At 36.3% G+C, this 14,370-nt stretch overlaps 1 protein-coding gene across 1 annotated transcript; it reads left to right on the forward strand.

Annotated features, from left to right (window-relative positions):
• The first annotated feature begins 361 nt into the window (after positions 1-361).
• On the forward strand, positions 362-3,212 carry LOC113315415. Its single transcript, XM_026563694.1, has 3 exons — positions 362-655; positions 1,321-1,386; positions 2,210-3,212. The coding sequence occupies exons 1-3, from the start codon at positions 362-364 to the stop codon at positions 2,960-2,962; spliced, it is 1,113 nt and encodes a 370-aa protein (XP_026419479.1). The 3' UTR covers positions 2,963-3,212.
• The last annotated feature ends 11,158 nt before the right edge of the window (positions 3,213-14,370 follow it).

Below are 14,370 nucleotides of genomic sequence, written 5' to 3' on the forward strand. Positions count from 1 at the left end.
AGTTCATTTCTGGAATGAACGCTGGTTTATATGTTTTTATCAGGAGTTCATTTCTGGAATGAACTCTGGTTTATATAGGTTTTTATCAGGAGCTCATTTCTGGAATGAACTCTGATTTCATATAGGTTTTCTGAAAAATTAAGTAGAAATTAGCAGGACTTCATTTTGATGAATAGACTGCTACAAAAAATAAATTGGAATTAACACGGAAGAATATTTTGATTTACTTAATATTTTTAAATAATTATGGACCAAACAGTAAAAACGTTTCTAAAGGACTAACCAGACATGGGACCACCTAAAAACCACCAAACTCAAATTTCCCCCTTCATCTTTACTACCCCGTTATTTTAGGCGGCAAATGCAAAACCCTCGTCATCCTAATTTCCAAATCTTCTCAGAAAAAAATACCTTTATCATCAAAGAAAACACAGATCAAGTAACATTATTATCCTACACCACTCTCACTAATCTTCCCGCCAAAATCGGTTGCCCTAAATCAGGAGGTGTTCAACAAGAAACAGACGCCGATGTGGTCGGTGATTATTCTGCGAATACTAGTTGTGAAGCAGATCCTTCTTCCTTAGGTATTTCTGAATATACTGAAGGTGAAATAGTTTTTGCTTATCACGGTCCTCATATTCACGATGCGAAGGTTCGTAACATAGAAAACCCCTAATTTTTTCAATCTTAGGCCAGAATTTGTTACTGAAAATGTTTGAAGGGTGAAATTTTATCTGAATGAAAAGAAACATTTGTTTGAAATGAATTATCATACTTTCAATTTCTGCTTACATCTAGGGTTTTGAACATGTAGTTGTATCTAATTTTAGGTTTTCTCATATTGATTGAACTGAAATTACTGAAAGTTCTATATTTATTTGGTGATGGACTGGTTTAGGTTTCTACCATTCGTCATCTCTAAGTAATGCGATTCTTAACTAGTAATGGCTGACCCCTTGCTGGCCAAATTGAACGCTGGCCAAATTCCTAGTCACAGTGCAGTAAAATGGAAGAATTTGTAGGGATATTGGATTTGGAGTTACTTCTTGCTTAGGGAACACTATTTTCTGAATAGCAGATTAAATGGAATCACTTTTAGTCCCCACAAGAGAGCCGCCTGCATCATCAACAAAGAAATAATTTTTACCGTATAGTTATAATTCATACCTTATAAAATCTGAATTACATTTCTTGTTCTTCAGAAAGAATAAAGTAAGCATGTGTTATTCGATGTGTCAATTACAGGTTTTGTTACCTTCTGTTGAATCATTATTTAGGTTCTATCATGGCTTACATATACTTCATTTGTTCATGAAGGTCCTAAAAGTTAAGATGCAGAAAGTTGATGATACGGAGGAAAAGAGATATTTTATCCATTACCTTGTGAGTAAAGTTTTTTATTTTCTTTTAAATTTGTTTTTCTTTTGAGCTGGTGCTTATTTTATTTTCTAGTTAACTGTTTTACTGCTAACTAAACAAAGTTGAGAAATTGAATGATTGGTCACCCTTCTATTATTAAAACACTATCTTTCTTTTGCAGGGTTGGAACAGAAAGTGAATTTATGCTCTTTTTACCTTAGTCTTAAAGAAATTTATTGACTTGTGTGTGGGATATGCAAGTTAACTCATACTTAACTGTTCTTTCTTTCTTTCTCGCTCTTACCTATCATCGGACATACCCTTATTTCTGCAGTTTCCTGTGTATGAGTTCTGTGCCTTTTAACTAAATATAGTTGGTATAAGAAAAACTTGTGTAAAATTCATTTTGTTGACAGTGCCATAAAGAAACATGGGTTTAGTGTCTAGTTAAATAGTGGTACTTAATAGATTTCTTATGCCTTCCCATCATGCAGTGGAATCATAATAGATTGTACATTGAGTAAAAAGTAAAAGGAATCTAATTTTCGTGATATTACTGTCTTTAAATTTTCAAGTTTGGCTTAGTAATATATGATTGGGTTGGCGCGGAACATTTGTTGAAATTCACTGAAGAGAACAAGAAACTGCAAGAGGAGTTTAAACTAAAACAGCAGGGTACAGGCAAGAAAATCCAGTATGTCTGGCTGATAACGGATTTTGACTTCTATAAATGAAAAAACCATCATCATCAACAACTGGGATGAATGGGTTGGGACGGAATGTTTATTGATGTGTTTGTCTAAAGTCCTTTATTTTTCTTATCTCTCTTTGTAATTTTATTTTTGAGGTTTCAGCTATGAGAAAGCATGAGGTTCATGAGGCTAAGAAAGGCGCCAGCAAAGATGGCAGGACCAAACGCCGCAAGAGTAGTATTGCCTCTCTAGCTGCTTTAAGTACTCCCTCTAGGACCGATCAAGGTGTTCCTCTTGTCTCGAATGATCTAGGTTCCACTGCTCAGTTCTCTGGTCAAAGCAGAAGGACTTTTATGTTTGAGCAGTTGGTTGAGCGTGATTCACTGATTGGTTGTGGCGGCTATGTCCTGGTGTACGATTTTTGGGTTCCTCCAGAACATGAGGCCGTGTACACGGAGATTGTGAAAAACCATGGTCACATTCCTACTATGGAAGTCCTTCCCGAGATGAACACATTGGTTTCTTTGACTCGCAGCCTGTTGCAAATTGCCGATGATAAGACTAAAGCTGAGCAAGTTCCTCCTTCTGCGGAGAAGTTAAAAGGGTGGGGTAAGGTAATAGCTTCTGCTCAACGTCTGAACTTCAATGTTAATTGGATGGAAGTTCTTTTGAAGGAATTTGAGACCAAGGTAAATGCTCGGCGGGCGCGACTTCCAAGCGTTATTGCTAAACTGCGAAGGAATCTGGTCCTACTGCGGGTAGAAGCCCAGGCACATGCAGCTATTCAGGAACGGCTTGTAGCTGAAGTTGCAGAAGTTGCAACTAAAGCTAATGTGACTAATGCTGCAATTGTTACCAATGAAAAGCTACTTCGTGAAGCAGAGGAAGAACTTGCAGCTACCCAATGAGTCTCTTGCTTTTCTTTTTTATGTCTAACTCTAGTTTAGAGTTCCATTTCTTCTTCCTGTACATAAGCATCAAACATCAAGTCTTGGGTAAGTATTTTTTCGTCAATGGGTCTAGGTTGAACAGTCACCTCAAGTATATCGAATATTACCTCTCTCATCTCTATGAACTGAGTACTAAGGTATGAAAAAGGTGAGCGGAAATTCCACCACCAATCTGATCTCCGTGAACTGGGTACTAAGCTTCTCCATATAAAATATTTACAACTCTTGTTGCCTCTAGTACTACCATGTCATCTTTTCTATCTAAAACTAGGTTTCTGCGCTTTTGTTTTTTACTTCAAGTTGCATCTATCACACTCTTGTTCAAGTTAATTTAAGATTTCAACCTGGTTGATGCTTCCATATATTCCTATGAATTTGAATTTCTGCTTTTTAATTTATTGCCCGAGAAGTTGATATCTCAAATATCAACATCAAAATAAAATTAGAACAAATGAGAAAAATGCTAACGACAAAACTCATTCTGTCAGAGGTTTCACAAGGAGCTAGGGTATCATGGTATAATCATCATGATTCTTTTTGTAATTTGTATTCGCTCTCTCCCCTCTTGAATATTGAACAAATTCCTATTCCTTTCTCTCTTTTATGCGCATTCCCTGGTAGACACTTCTTCACGCATGACCAGGTTCCATGTTTATTTTATTTATTTGTTACAGCTTCACATGATTTAGAAGCGTACGTCTCTCACTTTTCGATGTTTTAGAAGGTGGCAAAACTAGTCAGCAACAATGCAACATCAACCGATGTCATTGTTTGTGGTATATATAGTTTTCCCAACTTTTTGATACTGTACTAAGAAAAAAAATAAACGAAACAAAATCATCGCACATTTGCGTTTTTAATATTATATTTTTTTGAACCGTGAGATTATATTAAAAGAATGAGAATACGTACAAAATAAAAAAACTATCAAGTACAAGGCAAAAAACTTATGATTTTGGGCATACTGAAATCTTATTAGGCATACTGAATTAAGATAAAAAAGGATGTGAAATAAAAAAATCAAAAATTCCCTTAACTAAAACTTTTTTTAATGGCAAATCTACCCTTTACGTATTAGTGTTAGTGTTAGTGTTAGTAATCTGGATTAGTGATTAAAATTTTTGTTTAGTGATTAAGATAATTTTCAGAATTACAAAGGTTTGTTTAGATGAAAAAATTTGGGAAAAAAATATCAAAGTTTTTAGTGAGAAGGAGAGAAGGAGAAAGTGAGAAAATTTGTCTTCTTGATTCAATGGAGGATGAGGAGGGTCATTCTTTATCTAAAAAACCTAAGAAAATACCTATCAACTACAACAATGATCCAGAAATGGCTGATTTCTTAGATTGTGAGAATGATTTTACACAAACTCAAACTCAAACTCAAACTCAAGAAGATGATTTTTATGAGCCAAATCCATATGATGAATACATAGATGAGGAACCCAATGCTTCTAACACACATGTACACTTCAATTTTATGTTTAATCTCACTTTTGTAGCTTGAAATCATCAAAAAATTGTATTTTTTTCATCATGGTTCGGCGAACCAGGACTATGTTCGGCTTAAAATATAAGCTGAACCCACTAAATTGATGAACAGTTCGGCTAGCTGAATTTGTTAACGTTATACGCCGAACCTTCATTTTCCAACTTCCAACCTATTTGAAAGATCCTAGTTCGGCTTATATTAAAGTCTAATAACAAGCCGAACTTATTCCTGAGAGTTAGGTTCGGTTCTTACTCTAAATATGGTATCAGCCGAACTATATATTTTTCCAAGTTCGCCTCATATTCAAAAAATCACATCAGCCGAACATGATACTGATTTTTCATGAAACACTTAAATTCATACACATTTAGGGGTTAGGCTTTTTATTACCTATGTTTTCTATTGTGCAGCCTTTTCATAGGATGAACCAAATAAAAAAGTGGAAATTACTAAAAGTGTTAAGAAAGTGAAGTCTAATGATGGAGAATACCAAGGTCCACATTAAACTCATTAAAATTAATTAGATCATATATTCAACTTCAAGAGAATGAAAATAAAAACACAATGAAAAAAGAATGAGGTCATTCCGACATCGGACGAAAAAGTTATGGCCAAAACAAGATCGAAAAACTTGAGTATGCAAAGAGAAGATTCGGCTGATAACTCAACAACACGAGCTAGCCGAACCTAGAACCTGCAAATCAATATTTTCGAAGTGTTTATAGAGAGAGGTTCGGCTTGAAAGTGATCTAATCGAATCAGCCGAACCTGACAACCACCTGGGGTAAATTTCACTTCTCAGGTTCGGCCGGGAAGGTTTGCAAGGTATTAGCCGAACCTGACACTGTTCTGGGACGTATTCAATACACATTTTGGGGTTCGGCTAAAAATTGACATTTACGGTTTAGCCGAACTGTTCATAGACATTTTCAGGGTGAAATTTCAAGAACAGTTCGACTCAAAACTCAACTCAATTATCAGCCGAACCCGCTACTGTAACCGTCAAAAACCCTAAGTTTTTAGCAATTTAACCCATTCAATCCATGAAAAACAACAAATAAAAGATTGGGTTTATAGGGAATACCTTCTTATCCTCATTTAAGTATTTGGAGCTTCTAATGGTTGAATTTCTGATTCAATTTCCGGTTCAATTATAGTTTTTACACCTTCATCTTTAATTGGTTCTTCTTCTTTAATTCATGGATTGGAAGAGGATTTAGAACACCTGCCGTTTGCTTTTTTTTTTTTTGTACGATCCATTATATAATTCAATTTAACCGATGATCAAATTTTCATGAATCGATAATTAATTACAGTGATGAGAAAAAAAATCTAAGAGAAAAGGAAGGTGGTTTAGCTGGAGGAAGAAGAAGAGATGTTTAGGATAGTTTATTTTTTGATTTTAGGTTCAAGGGTATATAGGTAATTGAACTACCCAATAGATACCCCTTATAAGGTCACCTAGGATGTGAAAACTATTTTGTATGCCTTGAAAGTTTTTGGTATGCCTAAAATCATAGTTCAAAAAGAATGAGAAAAACTTCTGGTGGAAAAAAGACGGGAAAAAAGAAAAGGAGGATCTATAAAAGCTTGGAAGGGTATTTGTAAGCCCATTTTCCAATGTGGGCAAGGAATTAAAAACCCTCATCATTTTAACTTTGCTCTTCTCACTAAACTAGCAAGTAGACTGGTCACCGAACATGACCAATTATGGGTCAAACTGTTAAAAGCAAAATATTTCCCAAACTCGTACCCTCTAGAAAAATCCAGAACTTCGAATTTGTCTTGGATTTGGACCAGTATACAAAAAGGTTTAGAGCTAATAAAAAGTAACTACGTTTGGCAAGTCAAAAACGGAGCTTCGGTGAAAATTTGGGAAGACAGATGCGTTTCGAACACAGATATAATCCCAATAGTTCCCAACGCTCAAGATCAGGCGCCAACAAGAGTTCAAAAATTAATTACGAATCAAAATAAGTGAGGTCAGGAAAAGATAAATCAATTCTTTTCCCAAGAAGTTAGGATTAAAATACAAGCTCTAAATCCAAGGAATCAAGAACAAGACATCATCAGATGGCGCCATCATCATTCAGGTAAATTCTCGGCAAAAAATGTTTATAACTTTCTAGCCAATCAGGATCAAGACATTGATAACTGCCAAGATTTCCCATGGAATAAGAATTGGAAAATGCAGGCTATTCCTAGAATAAGACTTTTCATCTTGAAACTATCTCAAAAAGTTCTACCAACCTTCGCTAGACTAGGAGCACATAACAAGGACATAGACCCGATTTGCAGGTTATGCAATAATCAAGCGCAGGAAACATAATCCCATGTGTTCTGTGAGTGGCCGTTTGCCAGAGTAGTCTGGTTTGGATTATCCCTAAATAATATTCTCTCCAATTTCATTCCCAGTTCAATTATTTCCTGGGTTAAATGGTGGATATCGGAGGATAACCTGAGCCAATTTCAAGTAAAAATTCTACCACTCTTTGGTTCCTCTGGAAATATAGATGCTCGGTAGTCTTTGAGAAAATTAACCCAGACCCGATCAACCTAATTGGGCAAATCAATAATTTCCTTCAATGTTCCCCGACAAATATCATTCAAAGTAAAGTAAATACTCAACAGAAAATTTCTACCAACTACACTTGGTCCAACCTAAGTTCGGATTGGATAATCTTCATTGATGCATCTTTCAAGAAAGAGGATTTGTTGATGGGATATGCTTTCATTCTATATTCAGTTGACGAGAAAATTTTCATGCACCTATCTGCGGGCTCGGAATGGGAAACATCAGCTTTCCATGTAGAAGCAAAATCATTATTAAAGGCGGTCACATGGTTAAAGGAAAACATATTATCCAGCGTCTTCATTGTTACTGACTGTAAAGCTTTGGCGGACAACTTAAATAAGGTAAGCACATACGGTTCGTGGCCAGCAGAAAATACCTTGCAAGAAATTAGGAAAATACTGGAAGATCTTCCTCAAGCTAAAGTGAAATATATTAAGAGGAGGAATAACTCATCAGCGGACTATATTGCGAAGGAGGCAAGGATTAAAAAGCTTCAATACGTGTCAGATAACATCAATCAAAAAGTTCTTTCAACTAGCATAGATTCTAATATTTTCGATAAAAATGATATTGTAAATCTCATATCCTATATTTGCTAGTTATTAAATTATCTCTTTCCGTCAAAAAGAAATCTAGGACAAGGCGATGAGAGACTTTTTTTTTTGAAGGTACGATGAGGGAGCCATGCATTCTGGAAAACAAGAAAAGGCTATGTACGTCGTCAAAAAGTAAGGGAAAAAATCGACGAGGATCCTAAATAATTAGAGCATCTAACTTCTGCAAAAGAAATGGCAAGCTCAAGGTGAAAAGCCTCGCACCAGCCATAGATTAGAGCTTTGAGTTACCATCCTTTTTAATGAAGTCTGACATACAACACACATGCCATCTTAGTTGATTCCTCTAACAAGAAGGTTGTATTTAGTACCACCTTTTTGCTGTTGGATGATCTGTAAATTTATGTTTCATAATAGATTTATTACAGATTCACCGGTTTACTAACTTGCGGATTGATATATCCAGATTAATTGGGGTATATCCAATAAAACAAAATATTATCATTTTGAAGTAGATTTGAAAACTCCCTAACTATATATTTTAATTAATGACTAGTTTACATGTTCTTAATTAGGCTTAATATTAATTAATTTGGAGACAATGCTGTACATCCTACCTTAACCTAATTGATCAACATTTTCTCTCTTCCGGTTCTTGTTAATTTCTGTCGACATGTTTTTAGTCGGCACAGTAGTGATTGGAAATCATAACAACTGTCACTGTTATCATAATAACCATGGAAACTACAAAACAATCGTTATGGTTCGAGTTATACCCTACCAACTATGACGACTATAAAACAATCATTATGGTTCGAAATTTATACCCTACTGAGTACTGACCGTAAGTTTTTCATCCAAAAATTACTGGGTTAAATATATGTACCGTTGTCATGGTAACAAGATTTAGATCTTCACGATTAAACTAGAATCGGCATGGTCTAGGTTTACTATGATGACGACAACTCCATCATCGTCATGGTAGATATACTACAACAAGGACGACATTTCTGATTTCTCAGGCATAATGTGGTCAATTGTTTTGCCCAACATTCGTCATTGTCTAGCTTTAATACGTGTCTTCATGATCGTTATATAAGATCCATGATGACCTTTTTAACTTTTTAGGCAAAATGAGGTCAAATATTGCCTAGACATTCCTTATGGTCTAGCTTTTCCAACAATGACAGTTTCTATTATAACACTAGTCGTCATGCTCTTCAGGTGAGGAATCATGAGATTGTTTATCGAATATATAATTGAATCCTTGAATTTGTGTCGAAATTTCTTGTTATATGTTTTTTTTATTGTTTGAAATTTTTTCACATCTGTTGAGAATGAGAATGCATTCTATTGAGCTATCATCTCACACCAATTGACATTCTTGCATATTCACGATAGGCAGAAGGGGGAACTAAAAAGTTAGCTTTATGATTGTGTTATTATTTTCTTGTATTGCTGGAAGTATAATTTGAATTAATATGTTTGATTGAAGATGTCTTTTAAGAATGACTAGTAATTCATATGCTTAAATTCATGTATATAATTTTTCAATTATGTTTGATATGAAAAGGTAATTTTAGGAGAAATATATGCAATACTCTCGTATTCTGACCTGTAGTGCTTCGAGTTCGGATCTCCGTATGGGTTTGACGCTGGTCCTGAATTCAGGGTGTTACAAATGTTGTTTTTCCTCATCTTGTCTATCGGTTAGGTTCGCCAATTTTCTAATCCAGTTTAGCTAATTCATGGGTTTCCTTAGTGACGATAATGGATCCTTAACATTCAATCGTAGTTGCGGCTAACTGAGTTCTTTTTGTTTTTGGTCATTAATTATTTAGTTATTCATACTATATTCATGTTATGGGGTTCGAAATCCCAAATTGAACGAGTTGGGGAGCCTAACGACATATACTTCAAACATATGAATAAGGTCGAGCGCAAATTTATGGTTTCTGGATAAGGCCTAATTAAGTATATTGTTGGTATGCATAAGATGTTATACAGTATGCATAAGATGTTATGCAGTCAATATTGGATCTGCATAAGATGTTATGCAGTAAACTAAAACTGATTAAAGAAGAAACACAGTTTAACGTGGTTCGGCTATAGCCTACGTCCACGGGAGAAGAATGATTAGGGTTTCTTATTATCAATGGAGGTTTTACAAGACGTGTATATATATATATCCTATACATGCCACATATTCGTATAGATAGCAACATATCTAGATAATATTTTCTTGCAGTGTGAGCCAATCATAAATAGAGAAACCAAATATTCTCCTTTGTTCCAACACTCCCCCTCAAGTTGGTGCGAAGATATCAATGGAGCCCAAATTGGATATAATTCCATTGAATTGCTTGACAGGTAAACCCTTAGTAAAAACATCTGTCAGTTGTTGATGACTACGAACGAAGGGAGTGCATATTACTTTGGCCAATACCTTCTCTCTAACAAAATGACAATCCACTTCTATGTGCTTTGTACGCTCATGAAAGGTGGGATTTGATGCGATTTGTATCGCTGCTTGATTGTCACAAAACATCTTAGCTGGCTGAGGTGACAGAAAACCCAAATCTTTAAGTAATGCTCGCAGCCAAACAATCTCACAAGTTGTTGAAGCCATGGATCTGTATTCTGCTTCAGCACTTGATCGAGAAACAACATTTTGTTTCTTGCTTCTCCATGTAACCAGATTACCACCAAAGAATATGCAGTACCCTGTTGTTGATTTACGATCAACTGGACATCCAACATAATCAGCATCTGAATATGCTGTTATACAGTAGCTAGAAATTGAATAGGCTTCATTCTTTGTCATCAAAACTCCTCTTCCTGGTGATCCTTTTAAATACTGTAGAATCCTAGTTACTGCATTTAGATGTTTAACACGAGGTGTATGCATATAACGACTGACTAAGCTTATTGCATGTGCTATGTCAGGTCTGGTAACAGTGAGATAAATTAACTTTCCTACTAACCTTTGATATGACCCAATATCACTTAACATATCACCATCATTATCAAGTTTGTTTCCAATTTCTGTAGGAGTATCACAAGGCTTTACTCCCATTTTTCCTGTAGCCTTCAGCAGGTCCAACACATATTTTCTTTGATTCAGAAAAATACCCTTCTTTGAGTAAGCAACTTCTAATCCCAGGAAATACTTCAGTATTCCTAAATCCTTGATGTCAAATCTGGAATGAAGCATTGCTTTAAGATTTCTAATTTCTTGTTGATTGTCTCCTGTAATCACAAGGTCATCAACATACACTAGAACTATAGTTGTACCAAGATTACTTCTTTTAATAAACAAGGAAGAATCGGCAGAGCTCCTTTTGAACTTATTCTGGATGAGTGCTGAACTTAGCTTTGCATACCATGCACGTGGTGATTGCTTTAAACCATATATTGCCTTCTTAAGCTTGTAAACCATATTGCTCTCTCCTTCTCGAGGGTGTCCAGGTGGTATACTCATATACACCTCTTCTTCTAGATCACCTTGTCAGAATGCATTCTTCACATCCATTTGAAACAATTTCCAATCTTTATTAACTGCAAGAGACATAAGAACACGAAAAGTATTCATCTTTGCAACTGGTGCAAAAGTTTCTGTGTAGTCTTCTCCATATCTCTGAGTAAAACCTCTTGCCACTAATCTTGCCTTATAACGCTCAACAGTTACACCCATCTACATCCAACAGTCTTCTTCTCGGGAGGCAACTTGACAATACTGTATGTATTATTTACATCGAAGGCACGTAACTCATTCTCCATTGGTACCTTCCATTTTGGATTAGACTTTGCTTCATTGTAGTTTCTAGGTTCTTGATGACTAGATATAGCACTTATAAATGCAGAGTGTGAAGAACCTACATGATCATAAGTTAAATGTGCTTGTATAGGATACGCAGCGGAATGATATGTAAAGAAGTCTTTGTATTTCTATGGAGCCTTCTTCTCACGAATTGAGGGTCTGACAATTGGTACCACTGGTTGATGATCTTGTGGAACCATAACCTCAGATTCTGGAACTTGATGCGGCACATCTTGTAATCCTGTATTATCATCAGTAACACTAACATTATTGTTTGAAGCTTCTTCATGAACTGCTTCATTATGCACATCCAACACTGCATTAGGTAAGTCCACCAACTCTACCCCACCACCATTATCTCTGTGGGAATCTGTTGCAGTAGGTATCTCATTAACAACCGGAAGTGGTGCCAAATCTGTGTAACACTCCCCCTGAGACCGACTGCCAGAATCACACTGAAAGTAAGCCACTGCTTCATCAAATACAACATCACGAGAAATCTGTAGCTTTCTAGTGGGTGGATGATAACAAATATAACATTTCTTTGTAGATGAATAACCAAAAAACACACATTTAGTTGCCCGTGAATCCAGTTTATCATGATGCTTTGCCTGTAAATGTACGTAACAGACACAACCGAAAACTCTGAGATGAGAAATGCCAGGCTGATGACGTTTCAACACCTCTAATGGAGATTTGAACTCAAGCACACGACTAGGCAGACAATTAATCAAATAAGTGGCCGTCAGAGAACCATGAGACCAGAATTTATTTGGAACATGCATCTGAATCATAAGAGCACGAGTAGTTTCAGAATATGACGTAGTTTCCGTTAAGCAACACCATTTTGCTGTGAAGTACCAACAAAGCTAGTTTGATGGATAATACCATGACTACGCAAATAACCTGGAAGAGTGCCTTTGACAAACTCAGTGCCATTATCTGATCTAAAGATTTTAACCTGTGCATCAAATTGGTTGCGTATCATACAATGAAAAACCGCAAATACAGATGAAACTTCAGTTTTGGATTTGAGTAAATAGATCCATGTAGCACGTGACCAATCATCTATAAAGATAACAAAATACTTATATCCATAATAAGCATCAATTGGAGCAGGGCCCCATAAATCAGAATGAATTAATTCAAAAGGCAATGTAGCACGAGTCACAGAATTAGGAAATGGAAAACAAGATTGTTTAGAAAACTGACAAACATCACAGACTTGAGTCTGGACAGAAAAAGTGGGAAAAATCCTAGACAAAACACGACTAGAAGGATGTCCAAGTCTTTTATGATAAAGGAACTGCGGAGTAGATCTTTGAGTGAGACATGCCATGTCACTAGAACGTAACAGGTACAATCCATGAGAAAAGATGCCTCTACCAATCGTCTTCTTCGTCTTTCGATCCTGAAAGATGACCGAGGTAGGGGTAAATGTAACATCACAATTCAGAGAATTAGTGATTTGACCAACAGATAACAACTGAGTAGGAAACGACGGAACAACAAGTGCATTAGATGGCGGATAATCTGGAAAAAAATGCACTTTCCCACTGCCCATCACAGGAGCAGTAGAGCCATTAGCAACTGACACATCTTTATGAGAGCTGTGAATAAATGCATGAACTGACGAAGGATCATTTGCCATATGATATGTAGCTCCTGAATCAATAATCCAAACTTGGCGGTTGGAAACAGGCGTAGTAAGAAAGGCTAGTAGGTTACCTGAAGTATGATTGGCCTTGCGATCAGTCTTATTACCCAACTGGTTAAAGAAATCCTTCAATTGTTCTATGGTAAATGATGAATTGTCAGCTACAGCAGCTCGAGCAAGCTTATTTTTGTCAAAAGTAGCTTTAAGATGAGGATAAATATCCCAACAGCGATCCTTGGTGTGACCAGTTTTATTACAACGATCACAATGAAAAACTTCTCTCTTACCCTTAGCACGAGAATTCTTGTCCTTATCAAATGGCATGGCTCGTCGTTTATCATCTTTGGAGCTCAGAAGAGCACTTGATTCAGATGCATCCAGGTCTACAATGCTTTTAGAATTAGGATTCATAAATTTCTTACGCGTCTCTTCACGCTGCACAGTCGCACAAACATTAGACAGACTTGGCAGTTCAGCACTCATGAGAATAGTGCTTCTAAGAGATTCATACTCTGGCTTGTGGCTACTGAGCACATCAAAGATTTTATCCTCCTCAACCCTCTTCAAGAGAATTTTGGCATCAGTTGTATGAGGACGATATGTATCCAGTTCTTCCCACTTCTTTTTTAAATAACCAAAATGCTCAGTAAAACTTTTCGTACCTTGTTCAGCCTCAGCAATCTCACGTTTCAGATCAAACACCCGAGCAACATTATTCCGTAAGCCGTACAGACTAGCAACAGACTTCCACAAATCCTTTGCAGATTCTGAGAACGAGAATATTTCCGAAATATGTGGTTCCATCGACTGAAGAAGCCACGTGCGAACAAGTTGATCATCAGCAATCCAATCTTCATATTTTGGATCCTTAGCATCTGGACAGGTACTATTCTCACCAATATACCCAGATTTTCTTTTACCCCAAGAGCAAGAGCAGCAGCCCTAGACCAGCTTACATAATTGACATCATTCAGCAAGACAGAGGTTAAACGCAAACTAGTATTATGATCTGATTGTGCCATAGTAAACACACAGAGAAACAAAAACTTGATTACAGAGAAACGGCCAGGATCGTTAACGATCCCCTGATACCATGTTGGTATGCATAAGATGTTATGCAGTAAACTAAAACTGATTAAAGAAGAAACACAGTTTAACGTGGTTCCGCTATAGCCTACGTCCACGGGAGAAGAATGATTAGGGTTTCTTATTATCAATGGAGGTTTTACAAGACGTGTATATATATCCTATACATGCCACATATTCGTATA

This window comes from Papaver somniferum, chromosome 10 (genome assembly GCF_003573695.1).
Source record: "Papaver somniferum cultivar HN1 chromosome 10, ASM357369v1, whole genome shotgun sequence".
In the NCBI taxonomy this organism is placed as follows: domain Eukaryota; kingdom Viridiplantae; phylum Streptophyta; class Magnoliopsida; order Ranunculales; family Papaveraceae; genus Papaver; species Papaver somniferum.